The 23,432-nt window shown below is 41.4% G+C and overlaps 1 protein-coding gene across 4 annotated transcripts in view; it reads right to left on the bottom strand.

The window, feature by feature from the left end:
- Nucleotides 1-23,432, bottom strand: part of CRIM1 (cysteine rich transmembrane BMP regulator 1) — a 1,688,666-nt gene that overhangs the window by 671,052 nt on the left and 994,182 nt on the right. For 3 of the 4 annotated variants that reach the window (XM_073627709.1, XM_073627706.1, XM_073627708.1), the window contains one exon: nucleotides 9,838-10,020. The exons of the other annotated variant lie outside the window; for it this stretch is intronic. In XM_073627709.1, the coding sequence (XP_073483810.1) occupies nucleotides 9,838-10,020 (183 nt within the window). The remainder of the gene's footprint in view (nucleotides 1-9,837; nucleotides 10,021-23,432) is intronic. 4 annotated transcript variants of the gene reach the window in all.

The raw sequence follows: 23,432 nt of genomic DNA on the forward strand, positions 1-23,432 counted from the left end.
GGGTTAACCACTAGGTGGCACTGTAGGGGTTAAGTGTGTCCTAGGGAGTGATTCTAACTGTGGGGGGCTGTGTGTGACACAACACTGATCACCACTCCCGATTACAGGGAGCTGTGATCAGTGTCCTGTCACTAGGCAGAACAGGGAAATGCATGTTTACATCAGCATTTCACTGTTCTTCCTCTCCGTGAGACGATCGTGGGTATCCCCGCGGACTTTGAGTCCGTGGGACCCGCAATCACACTCATGGAGGACGCGGCGGCGCGTGCCCGCAAACCGCTTCTCAAAGGGTAACATACAGATACGTTAATATAACAGAAAAGAAAGTGCAGCGCTGGATGTAGTGCCAAAGTGAATAAATGTGAAATTATACACATATAAATTAGTTGAACCAAGAATTGTTCTTTAGATCATTACATTAACCTATAATAGTGAAGAAACTAACAAATGATAATAACTGGTAGAGGTTTTTCACCATACAAAGCGTGTAAGTAATGAAACACACAAAAATATAAAATTAAATTAAAGTTCATAGATAGGATGAATTTGAGGGAACAAATCCACAGATAAAGTCGTGAAGAGTTTTGAAGCTGTATGATCCACCGCTTATATAGCCCGTCACCAGATGATAAGGATTGAAGGCTTACCAGAAAGCCTGCGACCGCCCTTATTCAGGGGGGTCAAAACAGGCTCAGTAGTGGAGGAGAGACTCCTGGGGGTGTCCCACAATGGGATCCGTGGACTGTTCAGTCGATCTCCTTCTAGGGCAGCTAGTTTACAGCAACACCGCCACCAATCCAAAGGAAATGCTCACAGGAACGCTTCCAATCCTTCCTCCCCATAAAATCAAGCGATGTAGACTACAAACCCCAAAAAAGAGAAAAAAGGGGACTCCAGTAGTGTAGACCCAACCCCGTTGTGTTTAGATTTCATTAGTGTCGAGAAGGCTATTTTGGGGATTTTTCCTAGCCAGATAAATCATTTAAGAAGTGCATTTATTTTTGAAAAAAAAATGATCGGTAGTATGATGGGGATCGTCCTAAACAGGTAAAGGATTTTAGAGAGAACCATCATTTTAAATGCTGCAATACGGCCTAACCAATTTCGTTCAAATTTTGCAATATTTAAGGTGTCTTGAGTAATTGTTTGAAGGAGCGGTAGACAGTTTGCTTTGTACATATTAGCTGAAGGAGATGTTAGAAGTATCCCTAAGTATGGTAAACTGGCATGTATCCAGGTGTAGGGAAATAGTTGTTTTAATGAGTCTAGGAGTAGTTTAGGAACATTTATTGGCAGGGTTGTTGATTTGGTGGTGTTTAATTTGTAGTATGAGATTTTACTAAAGTCATTAATAATATTTTGGACTGCTAATATAGAGGACTTAGGGTTAGTGAGGGTAATGTCCACATCATTGGCTAATAATCTGATTTTGTTTTGTTGGCCTGCTACTGTGATTCCCTGGACCTCTGGGCTGTTTCTAATTGATTCAGCCAGGGGTTCCATTACCAAAGTGAAAATTAGAGGAGATAAGGGGCACCCCTGCCTTGTACCATTAGAAATTGAAAATGTACTAGATAAGGGCGTGTATATATTCGCAGAGGGCTTAGAATATTATGCAGAGATAGCGGACAGGGCAAACCCTTCTAGTCCAAATTTGTTCAGGGTAGCTTGCGGGTAGCCCCAATGTACCCTATCTAAAGCCTTTTCGCCGTCGAGGGCAAGGAATGTAGTTGGGGTTTTCTGCAGTTCAGCAATGCAAATGAGATTGATCATGCGGCGGGTGCCATCTGGGGCCTGTCTACCCTTAACAAATCCCACCTGTTCTGTTTTGATTAGTTTTGGAGTAATGGATACTAACATATTTGCAAATATTTTCACATGGATCTAAGATCTGAATTTAGCAATGATATCGGGCGAAAATTTTGTGGGCAGTCTGGAGTTTAACCCGGTTTTGGTAACGTTACTATGGTAGCCTGTAGCATTTCTGGGGGAAGGAGTTTGTAGATGCTGATATTAAAAAGCTTGTTCATATGAGGCGTTAGTATATCCTGAAAGCTTTTGTAATATTCAACAGTGAATCCATCAGCACCTGGTGATTTATTGTTTGGAAGCAGTTTTATGACATCTAGAATCTCATCATCTCTAATAGGGGAGTTCAAAGTCTCAAGCTCCTCTTTAGTTACCTTTGGCAGTGATACTGAGTTCAAAAAGGTAGATATTAGAGAGTCAGATGGTTGAGGGGTCGATGGGTCTTTGGCTAAGTTATATAGTTTGGTGTAGTATTTACGGAAGGCCTCAGCTATATGTTCAGGGTGAAATATCTTAGTTTGAGTTTCAAGATCTATAATAAAAGCTTAGATTTAAGTTGCCTTTGTCTAAGGTAGTTGGCTAAAAATTTGCCTGCTTTATTGCACTGTGAGTAGTGTAGAGCTTTAAATTTCCTAAGGGCTCTTTGGTGATTTGTTTCGAGTAGGGCTTTAAATTGGTTTCTATAGTTATTTAGATCTTGGAATGTATCCTCTGCCAAGGTAGTTTTATGATGAGATTCTAGTAGTTTGATTTGACGTAACAAATCGGACAAAGTTTGGAGTCTACACCGTTTTTCCTTGGCTGCCATTTGTATCAAAAGTCCTCTAATATAGGCCTTATGGACACACCAGACTGAGGAGTAAGATACATCTGGTGTGTCATTATTGATAAAAAAATTCTTGTATTTTTCTTTTTAGCTCTGGTTTAGCTGGCTGCCTGGAAAAAAGGTTTACATTATTGTGCCACATATAAGTGGGCCTTAAGGCATTGGATTCTTCAACAGATACTGAAATCGGAGCATGGTCCAACCAGAGAATAGAATGAATGTGTGCTGCAGACACTTTGGTCAGCATCGGGAGGTCAGATATGAAAAGATCAATTCGTGTGAGGATCTTATGAGGAGCTGAATACTAGGTAAAGTCTTTTTCCATAGGGTTAAGACAATGCCATATGTCGTATAAGGGCAGGTTGTAATGTAGGGCGAGTCATTGCTTTTGCGGTTGAATCCAGTTTGTGGTCCACAATGGCATTGAAGTCTCCACAAATGAGGAGCGATCCTTTGTGGATTTGCCAGATTTTTCTTAAAATATTATGTAGGAAAGCAATTTGGTGAGTATTAGGTGCGTATATGTTTGTTATGGTATAGGTGACATTATTTATGTCGCATACAAGAACAACATATCTGCCACTTTTATCCAGTAATGACAAATGAAGTTTTAAAGGGACAGAGTTCTTATTGCTATCAAGGTCCCCTTTTTTTTAACATTAGCATTTTCTGTGAATATATATAGGTACATCTTATGGGTGCATTTAGGAGGGTTAGTAGCTATAAAATGGGTCTCTTGTATGCAAATAATGTCTCCTTTTTTAGCCTCCTGCCACATTGCTTTCCGTTTATAAGGGCTGCTGAGTCCGTGGGCATTCAGTGATATGATTTTAAGAGTCATTGGTCAGGTGTGTAAAGCGAAGAGTACTTGGTAGTTTGGATCTTCGTTGCTTCGCCCGATGAGGAGGGCAGGATGGGTAGAGTAAGTGCGGATCCGGGTTGTTCTTGAAGTTGAACTTGGTGTCAATGGTGTAAAAAAAAAAAAAAATAATGCAAAAAGAAGAAATGAGAACAAAAAGTATAAAACGTAAAAGAGAACAAGTCATCTGAAGCAGTTACTACTGCTAACTAGGGTGGGGGGTATCGGCTCTTTGGAGCAACAGGGTTCCCTGCAATGACACTTTAAAGTCTACCAGCCCAGAGTTCCTTAACCCTCTTATTCAGCCAGGAGCTGTGTTCCATAGGGGGTCAATTTTAGTCGGCGAGGTACATTGTAACCGGCTTTTTCCCTCAGGGGGTAATAGGCCCCATTTTTCCGCCAGCTGCATTCCTGCTTCCACTGTGAGGACCGTATAGGTCTTTCTTTCCCACATGACCAGTAACTTGGCAGGGAATCCCCAGCGGTAAACAACATTGTGGTTGTGGTAAAGTTTAGTGAGAGAGACTAGCTTGCTGCGAGCTTGCATAGTGTGTTTAGAGAAGTCTGCGTATAAAGTGATGTCCGAGTAAGATTCCGGTAATTTCAGTTCCCTTCTCGCTCGTTGCATGAGTGCCTCTTTTACATGATAAAAATGTATACGGGCGATAACATCACGTGGCACATTTTCAAGCAGAAAGGGAGGTTTGGGGAGTCTATGCGCCCTATCCACTATTATTTCTCTCTTTGGCATTTCAGGTAGAAGAGTTGAAATTAGCTGTTGGATATGGTTGCGCAGGTCAGTTGGAGGTATTTTCTCAGTGACCCCCCTAAATTTCACATTATTTCTTCTGGAACGATCTTCCAGGTCTGCTAACTTTGATTTGATGGCTGTCAGCACATCATCTGCTTTGCTGTGGGCATCTACCTGCTCATCGTGTGCCACTGCAAAATCCCCCATTTTGTTTTCCACACGGTGCACCCTCCCATATTGTCTGCTTCTTTTCTGATCTGGGAGACCATGGACATCATGTCCCTGTGAAGTGATCGCCTCAGACACTAGCATGTCTTTCAATGTTTTGTCAGAGAGGGGGTGACCCACGGCTGGATAATCATCAATGCATTCAATAAATTCACGGGTGGAATCTCCTGATATATCCTCCTGTCACCTCACACCTGCATACTGGAGCGTTGGAGACTCTTTAGGGTTTGATTTGGCTGGGCTGTTGCCTGGTGAGTCTCTGTGTGATGAGCGGCTGCCTTCGCTGGAGTGAGATCCACAGGGTGTGCTATGTCGTGAGGGAGAGCATGTCATGTCCTGGCCGGCACCATCTTTAGCTGGGCGGGCTCCTGCAGGCCCAAAGTAGGTCATCGGTTTGGGGGGACCCGGAGGCGGCTTGCACTTTCCCATAGCGATCGGGTATGCTGCGCCGACTTGTAGGTACTGTCAGGTCACTTTTGGGCTGTGTCTGGTCGCTGTATGAGGTCAGGAGCCGCTGTGAGGACCGAGAGCTCACTCCTCACGCGGCCATCTCCTTCGGCTGCTGGCTCTGCCCCCTGTACTGACTTCTATGTGACATGAGTTTGAATGTGATTGCTTAATTCTGAACACAGCTACATCCCCCAGTTATAAGAGGGTGTGCACACTTATGCAACTGCATTATTTTAGTTTTTTATTTTTACTTCCCCCCTAAAAGATTTCAGTTTGTTTTTCAACTGAGTTGTAAAAGATTGACCTTTTTTTTTTATTAATCTCAGACACCTGACATTTAACACATATATATATATATATATATATATATACACACACATATACACACACACCCCCTACACACCCCTGTGTACACACGGTGCCTTGAAAAAAGTATTTTTATCCCTTGAAATTTTCCACATTTTGTCATTTTACAACCAAAAACATAACTGTATTTTACTGGGATTTTATGTGATAGACCAACACAAAATGGCACATAATTGTGAAGTGGAAGGAAAATGTAAATGGTTTTAATTTTTTTTTTTTTTTTTTTACAAATAAACATCTGAAAAGTGTGGGGTACATTTGTATTCAGCCCCCCTGAGTCAATACTTTGTAGAACCTCCTTTCATTGCAATTACAGCAGCAAGTCTTTTTGGGTATGTCTCTACCAGAATTGCACATCTAGAGAGGGGAATTTTTGCCCATTCTTCTTTGCAAAATGGTGCAAGCTCTGTCAAATTGGATGGAGACCATCTGTGAACAGCAATTTTCAAGTCACAGATTGAAATTATCACAGATTCTCAATTGGATTTAGGTCTGGACTTTGACTGGTCCATTCTAACACATGAATATGCTTTGATCAAAACCATTCCATTGTAGCTTTGGCTGCATGTTTAGGGTGGTTGTCCTGCTGAAAGGTGAACCTCAGTCCCAGTAACAAGTCTTTTGCAGACTAACAGGTTTTCTTCTAAGATTGCCCATCAACTCTGACCAGCTTCCCTGCTAAAGAAAAGCATCGCCCAACATGATGCTGTCGTCACCATGTTTCACGGTGGTAATGGTGTGTTCAGGGTAATTTTGGTTTTTGCAAAAGCGCTTGACACAGTTCCCCGCACACGGCTAATGTGTAAGGTAAAGCCTACAGGCTTGGAAAGATAAGTTTGTAAATAGATAGAAAACTGTCTAAAAGACATAATTTATATAACTCACCACTAATTAACTCACCACTAATTTCTCTAATAGGGGGAAACCTTTTGTTTTTACCTGGCAGTGGGGCACATTTTGGGGAATGGATTAACACAGTTAAAATATATAATTAAAAAAAAAGTAAGATGAGACCATACCAGGAATGAAAACAAAAAAATAAATAAAATTGATGGTATTAAATGAATGGGGATATTCACAGTTAAAACATTTTGTGAATACATTACTGCAACCAATTAGATCTGAGAACTTAAATCCAATTGAACAACTATGTAATTTACAGATAAAACCGAAACATAGTACATTCCATATTTACAAAATACCCATGAAGTTAGAAGGGCCGGGAATCCCTCCATTTATTTGAAAATTGGGAAAAGGAACTAGGAACACATATAAAAGAGCAATAAGTAAATAAAGTACTGAGAGCTGTATATAGTTTTGCAGCAGATTTAAACACAATAGAAAAACTATAAATGTATAGGCACAAAAACACCAGAGAAATCTCCTCTGTGCTGGAGAGGTTGTAACCAAATGGGCACCATGTCCCATATATGGTGGGAATGTCAGAAGATACGGGAATATTGGCAAGGGTTGCAACAATACATAAGGGAGATCTAGAGTTAGGAGATCTCTGATGACCTGTGGTACTGCCTATTTCACAACACAAATACTACAAAAAACAATATAAGAATACAGTGCAGCCATACCTAATAAATGCGGCAAAGGGAGTAATAAAAAAAAAAAAAAAAAAGTCTGGAACCAGAAAGACCTACAATAAGAAAATGGTTCAAACAAATCAAATATACATGCAAAATGGAGTATCTGAATAGTAGGGAGGAGGACCAAGCAGCAAGATTTCCCAGCATATGGGAAGGATAGATAGAATTCAAGAAAACTAGAAAATATGCGGAGAATTGGTTTGAGTTAGTGAGGGGAGATGGGATGCAGAATGGAGAACTGGAGAGGGAGGAGGAAATGGAGCACATGGCACATTTAGGGAAAGAGAAATGGGGGGGGGGGGGGTATTGGGGAAAATGGGAAATTTGATTGTATGACTTAAGTGATCTTTTCTTTTTTACTTATATATTTTACCTATATATGGAAAACCAAATAAAGTTTAAGAAAAAAAAAAGACAGAATTTAGGGAGCAGTGCCTAATGATTCTTACTCATTTGCAGTTGAGTTTTGGGCACCAGTTCTCAAAAACGATATTGGGAAACTGGAGGAGGTGAAGAGAAGGGCAACCAAACTGATAAGAGGCATGGAGGTGATCCGCTATGAGGAAAGATTAGATGAACTGAATCTATTCCATCTTGAGAAGAGGAGATTAAAGTGGTTGTGCACCCTGTACAACCACTTTTACCTACAGGAAAGCCTATATTAAGGCTTACCTGTAGGTGCTGGAAATATCTCCTAAACCTCCACGGTTTAGGAGATATTTACAATAAAGCCGTGCGCCGATGTCTACGGTGCATGCACACTTTAGAAAGGGCAGATCATGTCTTTCTAAAGGGGTCATGCCGTGACTGGCGGAGTGATGTCACGCTACTCCAGACAGTCACAGAGCTGGAGTTTGCGGCCCCGGAGAAAAGAGGGGCGAAGATGGACACTCACTGCTAGTGGGGGCAGTGGTGACATTGTAGGCTTCATTTTCAGGTAAGTGACACATAATGGGCTACTATGCAGTGCATAGTAGCCCATTATGCTTTACCTTTGCAGGGAAATAAAGAGGAAGTAAAACCCATCAGGGTTTACTTCCTCTTTAAGGGGGATATAATCAACATGTACAAATACATAAGGGGTCCCATATAGTGAACTTGGTGTTGAGTTATTCACTTTAAAGTGGATGTAAACCTGATTCATGAAATTTGAGCTGGGCACATATATCTGCAGTGTTTTGTTATATCTCCTTTCAAGCCCTAAATCCCGTAGCTGTCTCCTGCCCTGTTCTTCTGTTATCATCCTGATAACTCCTGACAAGTTCTCTGTCACATATGATACAAGCAGCCAGAGTTTTTTGTTTGGGAGGATGCTATAAATAGATTAGCACAGAGCTGAACAATTCAACAAACAGAGCTGAAAATCTCTACCTATAAGGAGAGGAGGTGTGTGCCTTTCCTCCAATCAGCTATCTTAGCTGTATGCCCAGGCTTCACTGCAGTGTTAACCAAAAAGAGAAAATCTCCCAACACAATGTGCATTTTCTAAACAGTATATAAAGATGAAGACAGCAGATATACATGTTGTGGGAATGTTTCTCTTCAGCAGGGACAGGGAAGCTGGTCATAGTTGATGGGACAATAGATGGAATACAGGACAATCTTAGAAGAAAACCTGTTAGTGCCTGCAAAAGACTTGAGACTGTGACAGAGGTTCACCATCCAGCAGGACAACAACTCTAAACATCCAGCTAGAGGTGCAATTTAATGGTTTAGATCAAAGCATATTCACAGTTTTAGAATGACCCAGTCAAAGTTCAGACCCGAATCCAATTCAGAATCTGGCAAGATTTGAAAATTGCTGTTCACAGATGCTTTCTGTTCAATCTGACAGAGCTTGAGCTTTTTTGCAAAGAAGAATGGGCAAAAATGTTACTCTCTAGGTGTGCAAAGCTGGTAGAGACATACCCAAAACAGAGTTGCCGCTGTAATTACAGCAAAAGGTGGTTCTACAAAGTATTGACTCAGAGGGGGTGAAAACAAATGCACACCACACTTTTCAGATATTTATTTGCAAAAAAAAAAAAAAAAAATGAAAAACACTTATTATTTTTCTTCTACTTCACAATTATGTGCCACTTTAAGTTGTTCTAACACATAAATTCCCAACAAAATACATTTACATTTTTTATGTGGAAAATTTCAAGGGGTATGAATACTTTTTTTTCAAGGCAATATATATGTGTGTATATCTCGCCACAAATAGCCCCTCAGTGCAGTCTACTTGGTTAAAAAAGCTGCAGTAAATGTGAAGGAGGGCATGAGAGACAAAAATAGAGGAGGATCTGACTCAGTCAGGGCTGGTATAGAATTTTGTGAGGCTTGTGTATCACAATGAAGGATCCAAGGAAATGGATTTGGTACTTGTTTAGACTGTCATACACAAGCCTTTTAAGTCAATATATTGGAAGCTTCATGCTAGAACCTGGGCTCTGATGAGATTGCCTGGTTTATAAGTTAATGAGTGTTAAAGGATGGTGCTGGTTAGACTCAAGATGGCCATAGATGGGTCAAAATGTGGCTAGTTTAGCAGGGACTAGTCAAATTTCAATCCATGTACTGCTGTCCCTGTTCAACAGAAGTCAATTTTTAATGTTGAAAAACGTGTCGATCGGCGGCTGCAATTGTTGATCACCATATTCTGACAGCGGAGCAACCCCACTTTTAGAATATAATGTCCCAGCAGGGAGAATTTCCATATCCACCTTGTCTGTGTAGGAATCCATTAATGTATTTATTTTTGATCAACCTGCTAGCTGATAAAAAAGAAATAAAACAGTAGTCAAACAAGCGCACAAAAAGTGGCTGTGACCCTGTTTTTTTTGTTTGTTTTTTTTTTTATGTCATATAAACAGTTCCCATGTAAGTATTTTAGCTCTGTAAATAACTGAACAAGCCATGTTGCTATTTAAAATAAGGCTCTTCTACAAATGATGGCAAATGACAATACCTTCACAGACTGGACAACACTCTCCTTCTGGAACATAATAGCGATCACAGTGTAGTTCACCACACTGAGCTGAAAAGCAGATGGAAACTCCTCCCTGACAACGGCAGAAGCGGCATGCATCCATGCGAAACATGTCCCCATCGTAGTATTCCACATTGTTAAAAATGCATGTTGGCTTTGTCTCTATTAAAAAAAACAAAAAAAAAAAAAAACATCCGATTAAGCCTACAGCAGAACTTTTTTATTGAGCAGTTCTTATTTTACCGTTAGTCCCATTATCCAAAAAACTCTAAGAAACAAAAAATAATTGTTTTTTTTTTTCTGTGAAAAATTAGAAATAATAATAATAATAATAATAACAAAAAAAACAAAAAAAAAACATAACTTATTAGTAATTCGATGTATGTGAATGTTTGGTGTTACATAAACCCACGTGCATTGAATAGAAATCAGATTTAAAAATAAGAAAACAAAAAAAAAAAAAACAACTTACAAGCAATTCTAAAGGTTATAAAAAAAAATTCCTTGCAAAAAAAGTGGTAATGTCGCACAGAGTATACGTAGGAGTACAGTATAAAATTTCAAATTATCAAAATCTGTTTATATTTACTTTAGAAAATGACCACCCAAGTCTATGATTTATCTTTACAAGTGTGCCAAACAATAAAATGTTAGCTATACAATGTTTCATAGTTTATGCACGCAGTGGTTTAAGGAAGAAAGTAATTTTCTTCTAGTTCCAGATTCTCAATATAGCCAGTATATGTCACTTGAGTTATTGTACTGTTTACTGTGCTGTCCTCAAGCAAGCAGCTCACAAGTGACACCCATTATGCTAGACTAATATATATATGGGGGTAATCTATCTTATGATGGCTAGGATGCAACTCCGTTAAAGCTGTGCTGAGAGGAACAAAAAAAAAAAAAAAAAACACGTCTCCGATTTATCTGGAGTCACAGGGAAACATCCATCATCATATAAGAGGTAGAAGACTTGAAATGGGAACATTTTCACTTCTTTCTATTACTCGTCTAACTTAAGTTTCCATAGCACTTCAATAAATTATACACGTTTGACTGCAAATTAATGTTGCTGAAAAATGACCAAACTGCTTGACAATGGTCCTTCTGTAAACAGCACTCAATTTTATTAGAGAACGGCCTTTAAGATGCAGGCTGTGTACAGGCTTACTACTTGATGCCAAGGCCAGCATAACCATTTGGCACAGTAACTGGCCAGTTCAGACAGTAATTGCCATTGAGATAAAGTATTTATTATCTGCATGTCACAGTTTGCTCGATTTCTCACAAAATTTCAGATAGCCACACAGAAACACTTGACATTTTAGTTACATTGCTAGACAAAGAAAATATGTTTATAGTAAAACAAAATACATGATGTGTTATTTTGAACAGTGTTGGCAAAGAAACCAGAAAAAAAACAATATGTGGTACATAAGATACAATCTTTGGTCACTTAATACATACTGTATTCTTCTTCATTAATGCAAAAGAGCCAACATGGCTGCAGGTCTTGACATGGTCAAGAGATTGGAATATTCAACCAAACATTAAATTACAAAGATATGTGAAATCAGCAACTATGATAAGAAATTTATTTTGGCAAGCAAATGCATTATTTTTTCAACTTTACATACTTGTTTATAGAGTTTGCACCAAATGGTACAAATAAACCAATAACAAAATAAATAAATAATAAAAAATAAATAAAAAACCTGAGCAGGAATTCTGTAGGAAAAAAACATTGTGTCAGTGACAGTTGTCAGAAAAGAATCACATGACTTGATTGTGCAGACAGAAGCCTGCAGCTGCTGAAATAAGCACCCTTTAGGATGGGGGCATGCAGAAATGCATTGAAGCGGTTAAGCTACACACAGTAGAAAACAATGCCATGTTCTACTCCTGTTAGAGAAGATTAGGGACGTTTAGGTTACAGTTGCCATAATATAATTGCCTTTTTTTTTGGGACTTAAAGTAAAAAAGTCTGAATTTGGCACATAAAGCAAGAATCCTCAGGGACAAATTGCAACAAGATACCTACAAAACAGACATGTAGCTGGAACATCGATATGGTCTCCCTCAAATAGGCATGGAACAATATTACTAATTGTGACACACATTCTAGCACCTTGCTTAACCACTTCAATACCGGGCCTGTTTTGGCACTCCTCTCCTACATGTAAAAATCATCATTTTTTTGCTAGAAAATTATTCAAAACCCCCAAACATTATATGTTTTTGTTTTTTTAGCAGACACCCTAGGGAATAAAATGGCGGTCATTGCACAACTTTTTATGTCACACGGTATTTGCACAACAATTTTTCAAACACATTTTTCGGGGAAAAAAAACAGTTTCATGAATTAAAAAGTAACAAAACCGTAAAGTTATCCCCATTTTTTTGTTTAATGTGAAAGATGATGTTACACCGAGTAAATAGATACCCAACATGTCAAGCTTTAAAATTGCAAACACTCACGGAATGGCGCCAAATTTATCTCCATAGGCCAGTGGTTCTCAACTCCTGTCCTCAGGATCCACTAACAGGCCAGATTTTAAGTATTACCTTGTGGAGATGCAGACTAGAATACTGCAATCACTGAGCAGCAAATTATATCACCTGTGATGTATTATAGTTTTATTATCTTGCAAACCTGGCCTGTTAGTGGGTCCTGAGGACAGGAGTTGAGAACCACTGCCATAGGCGATGCTAACATTTTTTACAGGTTACCAGTTTAGAGTTACAGAAGAGGTTGCTCTCGCTCTAACGCATGCAGCGATGCCTCACATGCGTGGTTTGAACGGTGTTTATACATGTGGGGGCGGGACTTACGTGTGCATTTGCTTCTCTGCGCAAGCACACAGGGGCGGGGGCACTTTATTTATTTATTTGTATTGTTTATTTTACTTTATTTTTTTACACTTTCTCTTTATTTTTTTTGATCACTTTCATTCCTATTACAAGGAATGTAAACACCCCTTGTAATAATGGTGCTTGACAGGTCCTCTTTGTGGAGAGACATGGGGTCTGTAAGACCCCACATCTCTCCTCCAGGCTGGAAAGCATGAGATCAAAAAATAAATAAATTAACGATCCCATGCTTTCCAGCTGCGATCGTGGCTTTGTTTACAATTGCGGCCCGGACATGACGTCATAACGTCGTGCTCAGGCCTCCGACGGCCATAGAGATGACTGGTAACCATCTGGTCAACAGTCATCTCTATGGTCGTCATCCGGCAGAGGTGGATTCTTTCTCTGGGTCCCCGATGGCACAGGAGAGCCCAGAGAAGCACCGGAGGGTGGCGGGGGGGGATGTCCCTTCCTGTCGCCTGTAAGAACGATCAAGCGGCAGAACTGCCGCTATGATCATTGTTATGGTGCACAGAATTACTGGCATTAAAAGATGATATCTGGATGCTGCCTGTAACTGCAGGCATCATTCATATACACCCACTGAAGGTCAAGGATGTCATATGCCATCCTTGGGCTGGAAGTCCAGGGTTTTGAAAAAACAAACCCACATACTCACTATCGATCCCATGCTGCAATCTGTCCACCACTGCCTTTAAAGTGGTGTTCCAGCCGCAAAAAAAAAATAAAAATAAAAAAAATAAATTAAATTAAATGTCAGCAGTTACAAACACTGTAGCTGCTGACTTTTAATAAGGACACTTACCCATCCAGGGAGCCCATGATGTCGGTCCCTCGAGGCCGATCCATCCATCGCATCAGGTGCAGGCGGCACCATTCCAACAAGGGAAACCGGCAGTGGAGCAATGAGGCTCCACTGCCGGTTTCCTACTATGCATGCACCAGTCGTGCGGCACTTTGTGAATGGCCAGCTTGTCTTTTGGGACACACACAGGTCCCAGAAGACAGTGGGCAGGCTCGCCGCAAAAGAGGACATGACAACCCATGCTGTGGCCTGCCTGGATCAAAAGTACAAAATAGAGATAAGCTCTGCGCTCAGGATAATAACAAGACAGATAAATAATACTAGGTTGCAGCCTCCCCTAATCAGTCCCAAAAAAGGAACTTACAGAGAATAGATATTAACCAAATGGGGTGAGTGGCACTACCTATTGGCTATCGAGTGAGGGTCATGTAAAATGTATGTGCCAGATGTATCTACATAAGTGGGAAAGAGTATATATATAGATATATATCTATATATATAGATATATATCTATATATATACATACACATACAGAGAGAGAGAGAGAGAGAGAGAGAGAGAGAGAGAGAGATAGATCACCTAATGGTGCAGGCACCATGCAATCATAACAGTGTGATAAAAGGTACCCAATGGGCCTGACATATATTAATGTAAGTGTATGACAATAAATAGAAGTAACAGATAAAGGTGACCTAGTTTACCAGATAATGCGCCTCAGTAAGGGCCATAAACCATAAAAAACATGTATAAATAATATGTCAATAAATCACCAAAAATGTGCCTCAAAGGGGCCATATACCATAGAACAGAGATGTATAAAAACTATACTATAAAAAACACATAAGTTCAGCAAAGTCCAAAAATATATATATATATATATATGCATATAAAAAATCCTAATGAAAGTGATCAGTGTGGACAGGTGAAAAACAAAAACACACAAAATAAACAGTAGTGAAGCTGCAAAATGGCCAAAAGTTTAAAGTGTTCAGGGAATCAGGTGACTTCCCTGCTCCCTCTAGTGCATCCCCACTCACCAGATCCCTACACCCCTGCAGGGGTAATAGGCATGTGTGATTATCCTGAGATGATATCCTGGTGTCCGTATCTGACTCCTATATTCTGTAGGGCCTTTACAGCTCTCGCTCCACCCAGTTAGGAGATCCAGAGGGGTCCCGTCAGTCACTTTTCCCAATAATCAATTCGTCAGCTAGTCAGAGATGGATCCTCCGTCCAGCAGGGCCGCTCGTTGCACGGTGCACACACCGATTATTGGGAAAAGTGACTGGCGAGACCCCTCTGGATATCCTAACTGGGTGGAGCGAGCTGTAAAGGCCCTACAGAACATAGGAGTCAGATACAGACCCTGAGCAGAGACGCCAGGATATCATCTCAGGATAATCACACATGCCTGTTACCCCTGCAGGGGTGTAGGGAGCTGGTGAGTAGGGACCCACTAGGGGGAGCACAGAAGTCACCTGATTCTCTGAACACAAGAGTCACCTGAACACTTTGAACTTTTGGCCATTTTGCAGCTTCACTACTGTTTATTTTGTGTTTTTCACCTGTCCACACTGACCACTTTCCTTAGGATTTTTTTTATATATACACAAGTGCAGCAAAGTCAAAAAAAAAAAAAAAAAAATTATATATATATATATTTTTTTTTTTTTTTTTTGGACTTTGCTGCACTTGTGTGTTTTTTATAATATAGTTTTTATACATCTCTGTTCTATGGTATATGGCCCCTCTGAGGCACATTTTTGGTGATTTATTGACACATTATTTATACATTTTTTGACCCTTACTGAGGCGCATTGTCTGGTAAACTATTGACATATTTAGGTCACCTTTATCTGTTACTTCTATTTATTGTCATACACTTACATTAATATATGTCAGGCCCATTGGGTACCAAAGAAAAAAAAAATGTAATATACAAAAACAAGGGGTGGATGGGGTGGTCTTTCGTTTAAGACCACCTCTCAAAAGTGCACTGAGAACAGTGTGATCAAAGACAGCTGATCGCTCAGTTCTTGGTCTTCAGTGAGTAGAGAGATGGTGACTGTCACTGGCATACTGAAAGTCCAGGCATCTGGGTGGATCTCTCCAGAGTCTGGACCAACTGAATGAGGTCAGCCAACAATAGACTTTAGCCCACTGTTGGCTAAATAACTGTCAGAGGAGTGCAGAATGAGATGCACTTTGGCCCTACTTCTCCTTTAAATGGCACCAAAAAAATAATACAGGTTGTTGGGCTTCTACTCTTATCAGAAGAATGCAGTTAATAAACTGGCAACTAAAAGCAAATATACTGAAATTATGTACATTGTTAAGAAATTTTTTTTTTTTTTTCCCAAAACTTTTTTTTTTTCAATAAAAGAAGAGTCAAGAACATTATGGAACCCTTGTGTACATACCGGTATATGTTTTCCCAGATGGTGTTTGTTAAATTTGTGCGTAAATCTTGGGCCCAGGCCTTGCAGGCTATCCCCTCATCAGCTTGGGTATCATCCCAGAGCATGTTGTGAACATGGCGTTGAGGCGTGTGGCTTAGGTTTTTAAAGGGGGTTAGGGCTTCGGACAGGTCAGTCTTGCGTTGAATAGAGTTTATGTAGTGTTTAATTTGCAAGTATTCTAGGAAGTCTAAGTTTGGTTCAGCCAAGAGTGTGTTCATGTGTTCCTGGGTGTGTAGCTTGCCATCCCGAAGAATATGATTTATACGTAAACCAATGTCAGGTTGTTTACTGGTTAGTGGATGAGGGGCCATCCCCTAGGGAGAATTCAGGGTTCATTAGTATTGGTGATAAAGGTCCCGGGGTCTTGGAAAGTTTAACCACTTAAGGACTAGCCTCGTTTTGGATTTCAGGTGTTTACATGTTTAAAACAGGTTTTTTTTGCTAGAAAATTACTTAGAACCCCCAAGCATTATATATGGTTTTTCTTCTAACACCCTAGAGAATAAAATGGCGGTCGTTGCAATACTTTTTTTTGCACCATATTTGCACAGCGGTCTTAAAAGCGCACTTTTTTTTTAGAAAAAAATTAACTTTTTTGAATAAAAAAATAAGACAACAGTAAAGTTAGCCCAATTTTTTTTTATATTGTGAAATATAATGTTACGCCAAGTAAATTGATACCCAACATGTCACGCTTCAAAATTGCACCCGCTTGTGGAATGGCGTCAAACTTTTACCCTCAAAAATCTCCATAGGCGATGTTTAAAAAATTCTACAGGTTGCATATTTTGCGGTACAGAGGAGGTCTGGGGTTAGAATTATTGCTCTCGCTCTACCGGTAGCGGTGATACCTCACATGTGTGGTTTGACCACCGTTTTCATATGCGGGCGCTACTCGCGTATGCGTTCGCTTCTGCGCGCGAGCTCGTTGGAACGGGGGTTTTAATTTTTTTTTTATTTTTATTATTTATGCCATAAATCTATCCCTTTTTTTGTAGGCGCTATAACTTTTGCGCAAACCAATCAATATATGCTTATTGCAATTTTTTTTTTTTTTTTTACCAAAAATATGTAGAATACATATCGTCCTAAACTGAGGATTTAAATTGGGATATTTATTATAGCAAAAAGTAAAGGATAGTGTTTTTTCAAAATTGTCACTCTTCTTTTGTTTATAGCGCAAAAAATAAAAACCACAGAGGTGATCAAATACCACCAAAATAAAGCTCTATTTGTGTGGAAAAAAATAACATCAATTTTGTTTGGGTGCAATTGTCAGTTAAAACAACGCAGTGCCGAATCACAAAAAATGGCCTGGTCATTGAGCAGCCAAATCTTCCGGGACTGAAGTGGTTAACTGGGTGTACCTAATTCTGGGGCGCTTTTAATTCCAGAGGTAGTTGCTACATACTTTTTTGAATGATTGCATAAAAGGTGTTGGGGAGTTTGATAGGTATCGTTTGGAGGAGGTAGAGTATGGTGCAGGAACATTTTTTTCCCCCGCACTGGAATCGGATCGCATGGGTGTTCACACTCATGCAATCCAATTCCTGTCCAGATTTAAGGGTGTCATTAACTTTGTATGGAAACCTGCAGCGGTTCGCAGAGGGCAGTGCACACTGCCTGCGAGAGAGATGCGATGCGGGAACCGGCACTGGAATCGCACTGGTTCCCACATCTTAATAGTGTGAACCAGGGCTAAAGTATACCTAACCCCCAAAGCAAAAATTTTATATATTGCAGCTTACCAGTCTTTAGATGTGGCTGCATTTGGTTTTTAAATCTCAGACTCAACTAGTACAGACATTACCTGCTGAGCTTGCCAAAACACAGTGTTCTTGTCACTTCCTGTAATCTGAACATAGAGCACAGATATATTGTGTAAACTACTAGTCCTATTAATCCACCATGCAATGAAGAAAAACAGAAGTCCAGCCAGTGTGGCAACAATGGCTGCCCTTATGCATACAATACAGCAAAACAGCAAAGACAATAAAACAGTTGAAGCCACTACATCTAAGAACTGCTAAGCTACAGTCAATGGCATTTATGCAGTTGGTTTTCGATACACTTTGCAGTGTAACTAAACGCAAAACTTTTATTTTTCATTTTGGATGGGGAGGGTTATAACCCTGGCCAGTTTTATTTTTTTTTTATTTGTTTGCCATCTGTGTCCCATTGGAGAGATTTCCCTTCACCTCCTGTATCGTAGCCAAAACAGGAGGGAAGAGGATATCCCTCAAAGTGAATGAATCCTGATATGTCACCAGGATCACCAGAACTACTGTCCCCATTGGAGGATTCCCCCTCTATGTGTGCTGATGTCAACCAAAATTTTGGGATTTTATTTTACTTTTGCTTTCAGTAATAGGGATAACAGTACACAAGACACAGAGTGAATCTCCCCTAATGGGGCACAGACAACAATAAAAACTGACCGTAGTTCTTACTCTCCCCATCTATTTTTAGGCTCCTAACAGCTGCTTTGGGTGTTTTTTTTTTTTTTCTGCCCCAAGAGGCAAATAGTGTTATTTTATGTGTACATTCACACTATTTTAGGCTAGAAGTGTTTTTCAAGATTCAGTTTCTAGGAGCAGGAAAAAAAAAAAAAAAAAAAAAAAAAAACTTTTTTGGTAGCGATTTACCAGCAAGGAAAAAATCTGCTAGCTCCTAAATGCTCTTAAACACTGACAGTATTCTTAACAACCAGTTTATATCTGGTTGTTAAGGAGTGGGCTGGGAAGTCGGCCGCCACTTCCTTACCAGGAAGAAGGGGGGGTGTTTGCTTGCCCCCTCCTGAACCATACCAGGCCATTTGCACTCATCATGGGAGTGCTCCTCTCCCCAAAGCACCTTGGCCCATGTTGAAAAGGACAAAGACCTTTTCCGCACAACCCTGGCTGGTGGTTGTGGGGGGTTTGCAGACAGGGGGCTTATCCTAATCTGGAAGCCCCCTTTAACAATGGGGCCCCCAATCCCACCCCCCCATGTAAATGGTATGGGGTACATAGTACCCCTACTCATTCACCCAAAAAAAAGTGTAGTGTAAATAAACACAGAAGGCAGTTTTTGATATGAAATAATGTAATATATGGGATATGGGAGAACAGTCATTTGAAAGGGGGGGGGGAAAGGGAGGGGGGGGTTATGGGAAAACAAAAGATGGGGGGGAAGGGGGGTTATGGAAATAGGAAAAGGGGGGAGGAGGTGAGAAGAAATGAGGAGGGGAAGGGAAAGAAAAAAGAAAGGACATGTGTACACACTCCATGTGCAAACTGATATAACATGATAAACTGGTGATATGATCATGAAAAAAACATACACATAAGCATATATATGTGCGCAGACATCACAGAATGGCAGATGTTTCAATGCACTCATTGATGCCTCCAGGTAAGAGGACGTCCAGACGATAGATCCGATAGGTCTCCCTTGCGCACAATTTCTTGAACCTTTCGGCAGGCAAGAGAGACCTAGGGATCTGTTCTATAACCCAAATTACCACCATATCTATAACAGGACTTTTCCGTGCTGTGACAATGGCAATTTTTGCCGCAAGGAACAGAAAATGAATTAGTGTCTGGGAATGTCGGGGTACATTATCCACTGGTTTATTCAACAGAGCCTTTTTTTTTCACTAAGTATTAGATGAAAAATGTAATATATTGAAGACTACCAATCATTAGATGTGGTGACTGAATTTTTTTTCTTTTTTAGGTTCTTTTTTCCTCTGTTTTCACCTGGTGATCTGGCCAAGAATCACCCCTCCTGCATTCGAGTATCCCTACTCTAGATAAAGGAGCACAGAGGCACCTTTGGACAGCTGCATTGTCAGTCAGGGGGAGGGGATTGTTAGATGTACTACCAGATTAAGATACACTAACAAATGAAGCCAAACACCGGCCAACAATCTTTAAGCAGTTACAGAAAACGTTTGGTTTCATATTTCTATGCAGAATAAAAAAAATCCAGTGAATATTATGGTGTTAACAGGGTACACAGAAAACAATTTTCTTTGTGTCATTGCACATGTGCTTCCGCACATGGTGTGAACAAGATGTAAACACATTTTATGCACACATGGTGTGAACAATGCCTTCATAACTAGCTTGGTGCCATGACTCCTACCTTCGGAGCGTCTCTACTGGTCAGTGAAGCCACCCACTAAATTTATATTAAAGAATCAATTAGCAGGCTCAGAAAATGGCAAGTGTTAGGGTCAGTATTGACTTGCATGGTTAACACTACACATATCGTTGGATGTGCCAATCATGATAATACATACTTTACTAAAGGCAACCAATATAACATATAACAACTTCATAGCATAAATAATTATTAACAGTTACCTTACACAAGTTCCCAAATTATAGAAGGTACAGAATAAATGGTTGCCCAGGCCATTTTTCAGCTTTCAGAGCTGTCACATTTTGAATGACAATTGCACGGTCATGCTACACTGTAACTATGGAATGGAATTTTTATCATTTTCTTCACACAAATAGAGCTTACTTTTGGTGGTATTTAATCACTGCCGTTTGTTTTTATTTTTTCCTAAAAAAAGTTTTTCTTAATTTCTGTCAGTAAATTTTGTAAATAAGTAATTTTTCTCCTTCACTTATGGGCGCTGATGAGGCAGAACTGATGGGCACTGATAGGCTGCACTGATGGGCACTGATGAGGCGGCGTTTATGGGCACTGATGAGGCGGCGCTTATGGGCACTGATGAGGCGGCGCTTATGGGCACTGATGAGGCGGCACAAATATGCCGCATTTATGGGCACTGATGAACAGCCGCGGCTCTTTACACAGATCGGGGTCACACCGTGTCCTAGCAACACAGCACGGCCGCGATTGCCGCACTGCACACCCCCAGGGGCGAGCGAGAGCGGTTGTCATATGACGTCCACCTAGAACGAGAGCCGCGCTGCCCAGCCTTCATTTGACAGCCGGTGGGTGGGAAGGGGTTAAACAAATCCTCCTACATAAGTTGTAGCTGTGTACCTGCAGTCATTTCTTCTGAGGGATTGTTCTGAAAATCAACAAAAGAAAGGATTTCTCCCTAGTTCTAGGAACAGGGGGTGGGGATCTGAAGTCTTAACACAGCCAACAGCTCTGAGCTCTCATTGGAGGAAAGAGACACACCCCCTTCAAACAGCAGTAGGTTCTGGCACAAGGACAGCTGTGGATATGATTAACTGGTCGAGTGCTGCACCTCCCTCCCCCAACACTATTTTAACTTTTGGTGTCAGGAAAACCTGCAAGAACCGAGTCATGATACCAGAGAAACCAGGAGAGAAATCACACTAAAGCTGGATACACACTATACAATTTTCTGTAGATTTTTTCCTTCAGATTTAACAAAACCATATAATATGAGGTCAAACCTTAAGAGTTTCAATTTGTATACATTCAGGCAGGCCTTTGCACTACATGATTTTGGTAAACCTAAAGGAAATCTGATAACAATAGTTGTATAGTATGTATGGGGTCTAAGAGCCCTTTCACACTGAGGCAGTTTTCAGGCATTTTAGAAATAGCGCCTGCAAATCAGCTGGAAACTGCCTCCCATGCCGCAAGGATGTGAAAGCCCGAGTGCTTTCACTCTGGGGCGGTGGAATTGCGGATGTTAGAAAAAGTCCTGCAAGCATGATCTTTGGGGCGGTTAGGGAGCGCTGTATACAGCGCTCCCAAAACGCCCCGCCCATTGCAATGAATGGTCAGTGCTTCCGAAGCACCTGAAAAGCACTGCAGAAGCGGCACAACATGGGTGTTTTCAACCCCTTTGGCCGCTAGCGGGGGTTAAAAGCACCCCGCTAGCGGCCGAAAAGCAGCACTTAAACAGCAGTAAAGCGCCGGTAAAACGAGCAGTGTTTTACCGCTAACACTCGGGCAAAGCCCCAGTGATAGGGGTCTAAGAGCTTTGGAGAGATACAAGTACACCGTATAGAAGGGTGTGCTTTATCATATGTCATGTGTGAGGTTTATAGCAACTTTAGTTTTAATCTTTTACGCAAGTATTATAAAGAATGTAATGTTCCCAAATCACTCAACTGCCCCCTCCCCCTTTTTCCTGTTGGGTTTAAGGCCGGGTTCACACTAGTGCGACAAACGCTCCGTCATTGGGAGCTCATGTCGCATGACATGTGAAAATCAATGTTTCCATATGGGAGCCGTCCTAACTGATCTGACACAAGTCGGTCCGACTTTGAAAATGCTCCCTGTACTACTTTGGTCCGACTTTGATCCCACTTCAGACCATTGACTATCATTGAAGTGGGATCAAAGTCGGATCACCATCTTGCACGATCCGACTTTGGCATGTGACTTGTGCTCAGATGATCTTGAGGGGGAACTCAATAAATAAAAAAACGGCATGGGTTCCCCCTCCAAGAGAATACCAGGCCCTTGGGTCTGGTATGTATTTTAAGGGGAACCCCCCCTACACCGAAAAAAACGCAGCCCGGCCGGTCAGTAAAAGGAGTGGGGACGAGTAAGCGCCCCCCCCCCGAACCGTAACAGGTCGCATGCCCTCAACATGGGGGGTGGGTGCTTTGTGGCAGGTGGCGCCCTGCGGCCCCCCCCACACCAAAGCACCTTGTCCCCATGTTGATGAGGACATGGGCCTCTTCCCGACAACCCTGGCCGTTGGTTGACGGGGTCTGCGGGCGGGAGGCTTATCGGAATACGGGAGCCCCCTTTAATAAGGGTGCCCCCAGATCCCGGCCCCCCACCCTAAGTGAATGAGTATGGGGTACATCGCACCCCTACCCTTTCACCTAGGAAAAGTGTCAATTAAAAAAAAACACACTAGACAGGTTTTTGAAGTAATTTTTTAGGCAGCTCCAGGGGTCTTCCCGGGGCATGATGGGACTGTGACGTCATAAGGGGCAGGGTCACCGGGTGATATCACCCGGTGACCACACCCCATCTCTATATAAGTTGTTGCGGACCGCGCACACGGCATTAAATTGGGAGAGAGTGTTGTGTCAACAATGGAATTAGAGAAGAGGGAAGAAGGCGGCAGAGAAGACCAGGCCACCGCCAGCAAAAGAGCGGGCAAAAGAGCAGAAGATAGCGGAGGAGCCCGGCAGAAGAGAACGGAGAGCGGGAGAAGAACTGGACAGCATGGAGAAGAGGCCGGAGAATGCGGAGAAGTCGGGATAGAGCCCCGAAGTCGGAAGAAGACCCCCGGAGCTGCCTAGTAAATTACTTTAAAAACCTGTCTAGCGTTTTTTTAGGAACACTTTTTTTCCCCAGGGGAATGGGTAGGGGTATGATGTACCCCATACTCATTCACATAGGGTGGGGGGCCGGGATTCCGATAAGCCCCCCGCCCGCAGACCCCGACAACCAATGGCCAGAGTTGTCGGGAAGAGGCCCTTGTCCTCATCAACATGGGGACAAGGTGCTTTGGGGTGGGGGGGCCGCAGGGCGCC

This window comes from Aquarana catesbeiana, linkage group LG04, assembly GCF_042186555.1.
Source record: "Aquarana catesbeiana isolate 2022-GZ linkage group LG04, ASM4218655v1, whole genome shotgun sequence".
Classification (NCBI taxonomy): domain Eukaryota; kingdom Metazoa; phylum Chordata; class Amphibia; order Anura; family Ranidae; genus Aquarana; species Aquarana catesbeiana.